Source organism: Lithobates pipiens, unplaced genomic scaffold (genome assembly GCF_037356315.1).
Source record: "Lithobates pipiens isolate NorthernLeopardFrog02 unplaced genomic scaffold, aLitPip1_a1.2 Scaffold_18, whole genome shotgun sequence".
NCBI classification, from domain to species: Eukaryota; Metazoa; Chordata; class Amphibia; order Anura; family Ranidae; genus Lithobates; species Lithobates pipiens.
Window position 1 is genome coordinate 163074470 of NW_027507758.1, and position 12141 is coordinate 163086610.

The following is a 12141-nucleotide window of genomic DNA, read 5'->3' on the forward strand; positions in this document are numbered from 1 at the left end:
ATTTTTGGTTGATGACTTCATTTCTGACTCCCCAACTGTCACTTTGCAGATTCTTACTCTTGTTTTTTTCCTACTGGTTTTTCCACCTCTGAGTACTTTTTATCCTCAGCCTTCTGTGTTCTACACAAGTTATCATGAATACGTATAAGACACAGTGCAGAATGTAAAGCAATAAGGGAATTTTCATATTACATATTTGTGGGAACCTGAATAAGCTGTGCTTACTATTAAAGATTTTTTTCTACAAACTTTGTGTGCCTCTTTTCAATGTATCTCTTCCTTTATTTTGATCATAATCTGTGAAATTTGAAACATTTTATAGCTGTAAACATAATAGTCAGGCAAGCAAAAGTTTACGAAAAATCAAAAAATAAATAAATAATCTTACAATTATAATTGTGTATACCCATGCAAAATACAAATTCGTTTTTTTAGATGTATGTTTATATCAAATTGACTAGTACTAGAAAGGAAATTTATTTTTCACCTAGGGTTCTGTTTAACACATATTTGCAGTTAAAGTATAACTAAAGAGAAAACTTTTTTAATGTTTTGGCTAGAATGGAGAGCAATTAGAACACCTGTGATTTTATTGCTTTTCATTCCCCCATAAGTGAGATTCATTCACTATATAAGCCTTTTTTTTACCATTAGCACCAAGAGTGAAAGTAAAAGAAAGTCCTATTTGGGTTGTCAGCAGAATGGGGAAAGAAGAGAAAAATTCCAATGGAGACACGGGTGCTTGTAACCCGGATGACAACTAGAGATGCCGTCACATTGGAGGGATTTCTCTTCTTGATTTGGCCATGGGACTGGAAGTGAATCTCCCCACTGGGACACAGATGGCAAAAGGACTGACAGGGTCATAACCCTCCCTTACTCTATCCAAAATGAAAAAAAAATTTAAATGTGTCTTTATCTCTTCTTGGGTAACTCATCAATAGTGGCCAGCTCTTGGCTGATTCTGGAACTTCTATCTCCTTACTGGGCGCAGAGCCACATGAAAGAAAAGCCTTTGTATTGTCCAAAGAAACTCCATCCTATTTGTACATTTATACAGGCATACCCCACTTTTAAGTACACAATGGGGTTTATTTACTAAAGCTGAAAAGTGCAAAATCAGGCTCACTTCAGCATAGAATCCAATGAGCTTCCATGTTTTATTACCAAAGCTTAATTGAACAAGCTTGGGTTAGAAGCTCATTGGATTCTTTGTAGAAGTGAGCCTGATTTTGCACTTTTCAGCTTTAGTAAATAAACCCCATTGTGTACTTAAAAGTGGGGTATGCCTGTACTTGAGTCCTAAATTACCAAAAATACTCACTTATTTGCAAGTATCTATAGGATTTCTAAATGTTTATTTTTTTTCTCTTTTAGGGCTAACACATATTTTTTTCTTATCCTGGAAATCAATAACACATTTACTGCATATTATTTCAGTGTGAAAGTCATAATAGGGGGCGCTAGACATGTGACACTAAATTATATGTGCTAACAATACAAGTTTTGGACCATGTGACATGGAATAAAGTGAAATGACAACTATTGCGAATAAAAGTATAAACAAAGTGTCTATTAAAAGTCCATAAATCTTCAGTGAAAAAAAAACTCGACGAATCAAATCAAATATGTGCCAAAAGTCCTTCACCGCTTAACAAGAGATCCAAATCACACCCAATGTGCTTGAATGAAAAACCTGCTCAACAGATTACCATGACCTCTTTAATTAAAAAGAAGGCCTGGGAACGCTCAGATTGGAAGAATCCAGGAACAAGTGGGCTGGGGATGAATCAGGGAACCTCTGGACTTTATTCTCCTCTCCACCACGGTTGTCCATAGGAGATGAAAGACAAGAGGGTAACCAATAGCGTGATACTGCTTTATTTAAAAAATTGTTAAAACATACAGATGCTTCCTGATGACGTAGTAATACAAAATGTACGTCGAGTCGTTTTCCGGTCACATCACTTCTGGGTCCGAGCTTCCAGTTTGTCTCCCAGTGGCAGTGGAACACACGCCAATCCCACAACGTGAGCCGAGTGGTGTGCGGTTCCCATCAGCATTCATGTGAGTCATCCCTAGTCCAGGGACAAGGCACTAAACAATGTAAGCAAGCATTTGTATGTGAACAATGTTTTTAAAATAAAGCAGTATCACACTATTGGTTCCTTGTTATCTGGTGAGCAGCTTTTTAATTTGAGTACATTGGGTGTGATTTAGATCTCCTGTCAAGTGGTGAAGGACCTTTGGCACATTTTTGATTTGATTCATCAAGTTTTTTTCACTGAAGATTTATGGACTTTTAATAGACACTATGTTTATACTTTTATTCTCAATACTTGTAATTTCATTTTATTCCATGTCACATGGTCCTTTTTTTGTATTGTTAGCACATATAGTTTAGTGTCACATATCTAGCGCCCCCTATTATCACTTTTTTATTGCACAGTAGCTTGCCTACATTATTTGGGGAGCAGCTATATGGTTATTTAATCTATTTGTATTGACACAAAGTTTGTTTTCTTTTCATATTATGTCAGTGGTCATCTCTTTATTTCTCCTTTTTTCTGTCATATTTCTACAATTCTTTCACATTAACCCGATAGCTCTGACAGCGAGCAGCTTAGTAGATGAAATTATCACCTAACTAGTGTGTTCCTTTGCAATGAAAGAAAATACATATGAGCCTAATGCCGCATACACGCGATCGGAAATTCGGCCAACAAAAGACAGATGAGAGCTTTTGGTCGGAACATGCGATCGTGTGTATGCTCGGACTTTTGCTGGCCCGAATTTCGGCCAACAGAAGATTGAGAGCATGTTCTCAATTTTTCGGTTGGAAAAAGTTCCTATCTGAAAATGCGTTCATGTGTATGCAATTCCGATGCGCAGAAACTCACGCGTGATTCAACTACGAGACGGAAGCTATTGGCTACTGGCTATTGAACTTCCTTTTTCTAGACCCGTTGTACCCGCTGTACCTCACTGCGTTCTTGCCGGTCAGAATTTGGTGTGACCGTGTGTATGCAAGATAGTTTGAGCGAAATCCCATCATAATTTAGTCGCAAAAACCATCAGGACTTTTTTCGACCAAAATTTTGATCGTGTGTACGTGGCAAAATGCACATCATTTTGTTGGGAAATTTAATCCAGGGCTAAATATTCATTGAAATGGATACTGTCTGGGACAAATATAAATGGAATGTCCTGCTCATTTTGATTAAAAATTTCTCATCTATATATAAACGTGAATCAAATGAAAAAAAATGTTGTATATATTTAGTGGTGGGAATGTTTTTAATTTCAGCGGTGGAACGAAAATCATTCTAACCCTATATACAGAATAAATTAATTAATTAGTAAAATACAGACAAGACCCATTTATTTATGGACACTATTAACCTGCAAATAGGCAAAGAAATCAAAACAGACCTTGTAGTAATCATGAGGTTTTATGATTACCATTAATTAGCAAAGAAACTTATCATCAAATGATCTTTTAAGTACCAGTACTTAGCATATATTTGTTGTAAGTGAGTTGCGAGTGCACATAAGAGTTTTCATAGTAAATTATAAGTGGTCAGAGATGTTCTGTCTGTGTTACTTACCTTTTCACTTACCGTATCTATAACATGCAATGCTTATTTGTTCTGATCATTCACACTATAAACTGTCCATTTACTAAAAAATACATAAATAAATAGGATTTTTATGCTAGCACTAAATTAGTTAAGCTGCATTTAATACCTGTAGGTACAGCTGTAGTTTTGTACCTACAGAAATATTTGAATAATTTGAATAGATTTACCAAAATTAATTACTTCCAACAACGATAGTGTTTTTTTGGCCATCAATGGGGGTGACAATAAAAATATACTATGTGTTAAACCGGTATCGCATCAAACCTGATTTACCCGTAAAGTGTAAAAGACGTTCTCCAATAGCTGAAATCTTCATGACATGTTTATAACATTTTCACTGGGCAAACTAGACTAGAACATTTCTCTTGAATTTCGAGCTATCTTTAACATATTTTTCACTTAATCCTTATTCTAAAAATTTAAAAAGAAACAAGTTATTGAACTAGAAATATCACACTGTTTCCATATGGTTTTCTACTTTAACCTCTTTCTAGTCAGGTATCGGTTTGGTCATCTGCCCAGAAGAATCCAGCTCTTAGCAGTTAACATGCAGGAGAAGACTTACTGAGACATGCAGTTCTCTAAGTCAGTTGTGGGCAATTAGCTATAATATTGGGGGCCTCAAATAAAGTCTCAATGCTTCTTAAGGCCTACATAATTATAAAAAAAAAAAATTAAAGCAGCAATGAAAGGTCAGCATGGCTTTGAGCCAACCACTCTTACTCTTTTAAACTAAAAAATAATGAACTGTTTAGAGCCTGTAGACTTGACATGCCATAATCATCAAGAAATATTCATCACACTGAAGTATTAACACATTTCTTGGAATCCTAGATGTACATTTTCTACTTTTTATGTTATTTATTATGTTTTATGTGCTGTTTTGGTGGGTTTTATGACGCTTGTTTTTAGGGGATACCATTTTACTTTAACTATCCCTAATGCTGTGTTCTGCACTGTGTCTCATATGTTGTTTTAATTTGACAGTTGTTCTTCATGTCTTACGCCATCATTTAAATGTTCCAAGGCACTGATTGCAGGCAAGCAGGAAAAACCTTTATACTTTTGTCTGTTTGTTGCTAAATTTGTCTCTTTGTCTCCTTCGTAATATATTTAGCTAACCAATTAGTGCTGAATGAATCAGCTACATTCTGAGTAACTAAATTCAGCTGTTTCTAACTGGACCCAATTTTGTCCTTTGGAAACAAGAGAAGTCTCAAATATTAATCAAGTGATAGGTTTGTAATTAGCATGTATTTCCTCTATGGAGATAATTTGGGATCAATAAAGAGTAACCTAAAAAAAGGAGAAAAAGGCGGAAGAAGAGGACAACAAGCTAGTAATTTTTCCTTATCTCTGACTTTGCGGACTTGATTTACTAAAACTGGAAAATGCTAAATCTGGTGCAGCACTGCTTAGAAACCAATCAGCTTCCAGGTTTATTGTCAAGACTTAATTGAACAAGTTGGAATTAGAAGCTGATTGGCTACCATGCACAGTTGCACCAGATTCTGAGTGCTCCAGTTTTAGTAAACCTCCCCCACCATGTCTTGTTCTACACTGTGCCTCTGTGTGGGAATGACCGGCGCAAAGCTTTGCTTTCTCATATCAAAGTTGCCCCTTGATGGCTAGTCTTAAGACCAATGGAGGAATGCTTAAGCAGTAGCAGAAGTGCATAAAGCACAGATCAGTCAATCAACTTAGGTACAAGCAGCCTGTCAGATTTTACATGCGATTTTTTCCAGTGGCTGTTATAGCTGCTAGAAATAATTACTGTGTTCTCCCAGCAGGGATGGTTTCCCCTGTTTACACGCCAGGAGAACACAATGGCTCCCTGGGAGGGATACCCCTGTCAATACTGTCTGTGTTGATGGGGGAATAGAGTGAATTTCTTTGCTGCAACTCGTGGTTGCAGTAAAGACATTTGCTCTGTCTTTGGCCGGTGTCTTGTCAAATAGGGTCCTCCATCAGATGCTGTCCCCTGCGTACTGCGCATGCGCAGTACACAGGAACACAGATTCCGAAAATTGCCGAGGATGAACGGCGCCTGCGCCGTGAGTCCAGGTTCTATCCCCACTATCCAAGTGGACATAGAGTTAGAATAAAAAAAAGCCGAGCGCAGCGAGGCCGAGCCCGAAGCGTGGCGAGCGAAGCTCGCCCGCGAGGGGCCCTCTAAAATTCACAACCCTATGTCCGCTTGGATGGTGGGGCTACCACCTCCTCTCACGGCGCAGGCGCCGTTCAGCTTCGGAAATTTTCCGAAGCTTCGTCTGCTCCGTACTGCGCATGCGCAGTACGGAGCGGACACATATTGATGGCCGGACTCTATTAGGCAGAACACCGGCATTTGTACAGTTGTTAACAACTAAAAGCAAAGAAGCTTATCAGAAAACAGATCCTGATAGGAAATGTTTTCCTGCACATTTTATATTTCAAAGAGATGGCACACTCAAGCTGGATTTGGGGTTCTCTATTATCATGGTTTAATTTATTAGTAATAAAGCCAGTTTTCCCACAGTTGTTAAAGCTTTCTCAAAAAAACACTTTTATGCTATGCTTATAGCATGCAAAAATATGCCCATTGTGTTTAAAATATGTCTACTTCAGAAACCCTTTGGTTTATTTAATAACAGCTCAAAGAAAGCACATTGTTATTCATAGTAAGCAGGAGCCAGCAGCTATAAGGGAATATTCTAGTAAAAGCTGCATTACAATCGGTTATGCATGGTTACTGCAAATCCCTTTACTTTATGCCTGGATATTAAGTATGACCAGTCTGACACAGTTGCCTGTGCAGCCAAGTCACACAGCTGAAAGTGAAAAAACAAAAGGAAACAGCTTTAACGATAAGTGCATTTGCCCAGGGTCACGTGTACTCTGTTTCATTACTGTTTGCCATGGTCCTGTGTGATGTTTGAAATGTGCAACATTCCTGGCATGGTCTGTAGTGTCATGTGACAAAAGACATGTTCATTGAGAATAATAGCTTTTCAACGTGCATGTGCCAAGCTGTAGATTGACATGCCCATTGTTCTACATGGATTGCAACATTTCAGAAGATGCAGGGGGCTCTGGTCTGGACTAGACAAGTCAGTGTGAAGATGAATTTGTCTGCATCTGAGGTCTGTATTCACATCAGGGAAGTTGTTGAGAGGTAACCAGGGCAAAGCGCATGGAATATTTTGGGAAATGACAGCTAATGTTACTATTCCTAGTGGAGCTTCATATTTGTTGTCTGCTGTTCTTGCACCATTGCACGGTGGACTAGGGGTTTCGTCAACACTCCCAGCATTTAACAGTGCTGGAAATAACAGTAGTTTCTTCACTAGACAGAAAAGTGAAAGGTGGGAAAGAGTCAGAGTAATGTGGCTTTAGGCCACTTTCACATGTCCAAATATCGGTGGCTTTTTGTCGCATTTTAAAACAATCTGCCCAATGAAACAATTATATTTTTGAATTTTCTTAAATAATACATGAACACACATGAATTTAAGACAGGAGTCTCAAACTGGTGGCCCTCCAGATGTTGCGAAACTACAAGTCCCATCATGCCATTGCCTTTGGGAGTCTTGCTCTTAACTGTCAGCCTTGCAATGCCTCATGGGACTTGTAGTTTTTCAACAGTTGGAGGGCCACCAGTTTGAGACCCCTGATTTAAGATGTACAAAAATGTTGTTAATCACATTTTAATAGACCATACATACATGAATAGGTGTACAATCAGGATACTAAATTTGCATAGGCATGGGAAGGCCCTTTTATGTGGCAGGACAGTCATCAAACCTGGCTGGCAGTTTTCTGTCTAATTTCTATGACATTCAAATCTGGTTGAAGAGTTGAGGGGAAGTAGTGTTTTGGAAGGTTAAAAACTTTTTCCAGTTGCTATTGTTTACCTTGAGATAAGCTGGTGCCAGCAGTGCCTGGAACGTTTGAACTACATCTGTCCCTACCTCCTCCCCTCCAGAAGACTCCTGAGATGTATGAGATAGTTTTCCAGGTGAAGAAACCAGGAAGTAACTGAAGGAATGTTAGAAACAAGTTTAAAACAATTATATGATATACTTTCCTATCTACTTACTAATCAATGTTGATTGGTAGAGTGAAGTTTCATTGTATTGTATTTCGTTTTGGGTAGTGTATGGAAATGTTCACATTTCTGTCTAGTTATTTTTGCCTGTGGCCACTTTTAAGAGATGTCAAGGGGCATTTGGCTGTCACTGAGACAAGTAGGCACAGACAGTAATAAAAATATTGTCAGAAGTTCTAATCCTTCGACACAAAAGAATGTGTTATTGATTTTGTCTGTGAACTTGTTGAAGAGATTTCCCATCACTTCATTGGAGGCTGTAACCCTCACGCATCATATTCAAAATGAAATACATTTTGGCTGATGTTGAGCATTAATAAATCTGGCCATATGTGCTTTTAATTAAAATTCCTAATGCAAGCTTATATGCATCCAATTTTTTATTCTTTTTGTTTTCAGTTCAATATTGATGTTTGTCTGCTCTTGTAGTCTCTTTTTTGAGTCAAACTCTTTTTTTCAATGTGTAAAAACCCAAAGGGAAAAAAACATCAATACTGTTGAACATCCCAGTCTATCAGAATTTGAGAGGAATTGACAAATTGAGCGATCGAACTGAGAAAAAAAAATATATTTAAAATCTCATACACCTATTTTAAATACAGTTCTAGGACTTGAGGCTCCTAAATTAAAACTTGGTATTTTTTCATAACATGTCCATATTCAAAAGTAAATACACGTTACAAAATAATTTATTCTGCCACTGATATTCTACTTTCCACTAGCCATATATATATAAAATATGTATGTGCCATTTTTCTTTTTAAATTAAGACCATGGTAAAGAAAATATCGGAGTGGAAAAAAAAGATAGAGTCCAATAGCAGCCTGATGAAGAAGTTTGAAGAGTCCAGAGCGGAACTTGAGAAGGTCTTGAAAACAGCAGAAACATACTTGAAAGAGAAGGGAAACCCAGAGGAATTACTAAGGAAGCACACTGTAAGTAGCTTTTGCCATATTATCATTTTTGTGACTTTTGACTTGGTGTTATGAATTACAGACAACCACTAAAGCGGCAAAAGTGAACTCTTGGAGTTGTTTTCTCCTGAAAATCCATACAAAAGGTTTCAGGATATGCTGATGAACCTGAATCCAAAATGATTATTTAGACTAAAAATTGTGTGATGGTACAGTATTTCTATGGTGTGGATATTCCCAGCCATTCTTCTTCTAGAATTACAGTTCCCTGTACTAACAAAAGCAAGATAAAGGTTTTATATAGTCTAGTGAAACATAATAAAAAGAGAAGACATTCTGTGAAAAGTAAAGATCCTTAATTTGTTGTGTAAGTCTAAATAAAGTATATACAGTAGAGGCAACTAGATCTTCTCTTGGTATCTACTGGCTATCGGTGGTTCGAAAATTGCAAATTGATAGGTGGCATTGAAAAGCAACATATTCATGGATTCTCCAGCTAGAATCCCCATTGGGGAGCACTCAAAAATGGTTAATTTTACTCAATGGTGGCCAGTTATATAACAAAGGGGCAAGCTAGGTGGATCCAAACTTTGGATGGCCCTGAGATCATGCCCTGTGATCAGCTTGTCAGTTTTTCTAGGTTAGGGGGTTCTACATTTACAACAGAAATTCTCTTTACTTGTTCAAAGCATTACTTCAGTTAGTAATCCACTTCCCAAAGACATGAAGGCAAAACTTTTGAATAATCCATTAACTTTATTTTAGCAGACAGGAGACAGTATAAGCATAACCTCCCTTATTGTTTTTTGTTACAAATTTTTACCCAAAATGGATGGGGATCAAAAAAAAAGATCAATTTCATGTAATCAGATTAATCTATTTTGTGTATAATGCAACAGTACCATCACCACTTAATCTTGACTGTTGTTTGAAACCATGATATCATGGAAACAATGCCAGGCTGAACATTTTGGCTGAGCTCATTCTGTGACTGGTCTAGGAGCTTGCTATGTGTTCTTATAGGAAATCCACTAAAGGCCGATGTACTGTATATAGCATTTCCCATTTGGAGGGGCAGGAAATTTTCCAACCAGAACTTATTGTCCCACACAACCCAAATAGGAGCATTTTCTAGTTAAAGCAGAGCTCCATGCAAAAGCTAAATACATTGTTAAAACACATATATGAGATTTACGTTACACTGCACGGTCCTTTTTGACATAGGACTGTATTTCCACTTTCACACACCTAACTTTGTGATCAATCAGGAAAAGGAGAGGCAGCATGCTGATGAACTCATCTTTCTGCCACTCTACTCTCTTCTTTGTCACTGCTTCTTTTGCACTGCAGCACAGCTGATTGGCTCCTTGTGCTGCTTCCCCCTGAACTCTACTGTAACAGCAGACTGCAGGAGGCTGATACCGAGTCAAATTCAGGTAATTTAAAGCCCAAACTTTTATTTTAGTTTAGTATATAGTTGGAAAGGGTTAGAACCTCAATCAGGTTCATGTCCATGCTGGGCAGATTCACATTTTTTATTTACCCATTTATTTGCCCATTATCAATGGAGCAGACAATGCTTTGAGTTGTCACCTGAACAGTAAAAGAGGGGCAGTCTTCCAGTGGGTAGCCTTGTTGTAGATGACTAAGAGAGGACTTTTCTCACTTTGTAGAGCTATCCTCTAGCTTTCTGTTGTGTTTATGGGAGAGGAAGTGAAGGTAAATTTCCCCAGTGGGACACAGACAGAAGAAAAAAAAACAAGTTTTAATGACACTCAGAGCTTTGGAGAGAGAGACAAGTACACAGTATAGAAGGATGTGCTTTTTCAGATTTCATGTCTGCGGTTTACCACTAGGATAAGTTTATGGATGGGGAGATAGGAAATACAACTTGGCAAAGCTGATACCACTCAGTCCACAGATTGCTGTTTGTTATTGGTCCTCAACTGGACTTGTGGAGTGCATTTTATGCAGATCAACATGTATGTTTCTCTACTTGCAGGTATTTAAAATGATAAAACATGGTGAAACATGCATGCATTGCAGAGATGCATGTTTTTTTCTTTTTCCATGCTTTAAGAGTTAGTTTCTCTAAAGATAATTGAATTGCACTACACTAGCAGGCTGTACATTTACAGAAAACGTGATATAGTGCACTGGGGGTGTTACTAAACCCAGGACCCTGCATTCACTATAGCTGGTCTCCCACAGTACATAGAACATGGAAATTAAGTTCTTTTAGTAAATATATACTGCTCAATAACTTTTCTCATCAGCAATATATAACAGTCTGGTGACTTCTAACAGTGTCCAGCTGAGCACTGGTTAAAGCTTGTAGGAGGCACTTTTATTCTCCTCTGATTTTCCTATGAGGCTACATGACCCTTGACCCTCTGTCTGGACAGTGCTGATTGGCCCTGTGCCAATTACATGCACCCTTCCAAGAAAAAAAAAATCTCTAGCAATACACATCAAACTGAGCATGTGCAGAGTTCCCCCAAGGCTCTGTACTATCAGGAGATGGATTGGGGGCTGTGGAAGAAGGGGAGGATCAGAGAAGACAGGATAAAACAGCCTTTTTACACAATGCGGAGGATTAATCCCTTAGGTTCCACAGTGAGTATAACAAGCATGCTTTACTGCTTATACAGATTGATTTTACTGTTGTGGGTTTAGTAACACTTTAGTTTGAAAAAAATGTGCTTTGTTGGAAACTCTATAACATTTTTTTTTGCATGCAGGACTTTTTTGGACAGTTAGATCTGAAGGTTCTTAATGCTTTCCTGAAAGCTTGTGATGAACTGACAGATATCCTGCCAGAGCAAGACCAGCAGCCACTTCAAGAAACCGTCAGGAAATTACATAAACAATGGAAGGTTTGTAATTTAGTTTATGTTTAGGATTCCACTTTATATCATTAAACCAATTAGGCTTCTGTAATCTAAGAAGAAAAAGTCTAGGTAATAAAAGTTCAGTTTCTTTGCATAGTGCTGCGCTATACATAAGTATAAGTGCATAAATTATCCTTTTTTTGGAGGAGGATTAACATCTGTTTTCAGAGGCTCTGGTCAATTACAGACTTTTGGTGCCAATTTCCAGCACAACTAGAAATATTGGGTTTCTGAATGGTTAAATCATCAGAATAGGAGCTAGGACCCTCCCTATCACGTGGGGGAGTCCTTATTTTCCTTCTGACGATTTATCATGGACAGAAGGAACCTTTCATGGACCTTTCATGGCACTGCTGTGAGCCATAGACACACAGTTTATTCCTCTCTTCTATACACAACTACATTTATTTGGTTTCCTTATGCTGCTTCCTGGATTGTCTGTGAATCTATCCTGTTACCTACCATCTGGGGCCATCTGAGAGGACACCTGAGCTCCTAAAAGTTTATCGAAGGACTGATTGAGTGTTTACCAGTGATGGCTGGTGTTTTTTTCTGGGTGGGGGGTGTATGGCAAACAAGACCACCCCTATCCCCCTGGTCGGTCAGGT

General features: G+C 38.1%; 1 protein-coding gene across 15 annotated transcripts in view; it reads left to right on the forward strand.

The window, feature by feature from the left end:
* SYNE1 (spectrin repeat containing nuclear envelope protein 1) overlaps nucleotides 1–12141 on the forward strand; it is a 663643-nt gene that overhangs the window by 269482 nt on the left and 382020 nt on the right. For all 15 annotated transcript variants that reach the window (XM_077486324.1, XM_077486337.1, XM_077486323.1 and 12 more), the window contains 2 exons: nucleotides 8499–8663; nucleotides 11384–11518. In XM_077486324.1, coding sequence (XP_077342450.1) covers nucleotides 8499–8663; nucleotides 11384–11518 — 300 coding nt within the window. The remainder of the gene's footprint in view (nucleotides 1–8498; nucleotides 8664–11383; nucleotides 11519–12141) is intronic.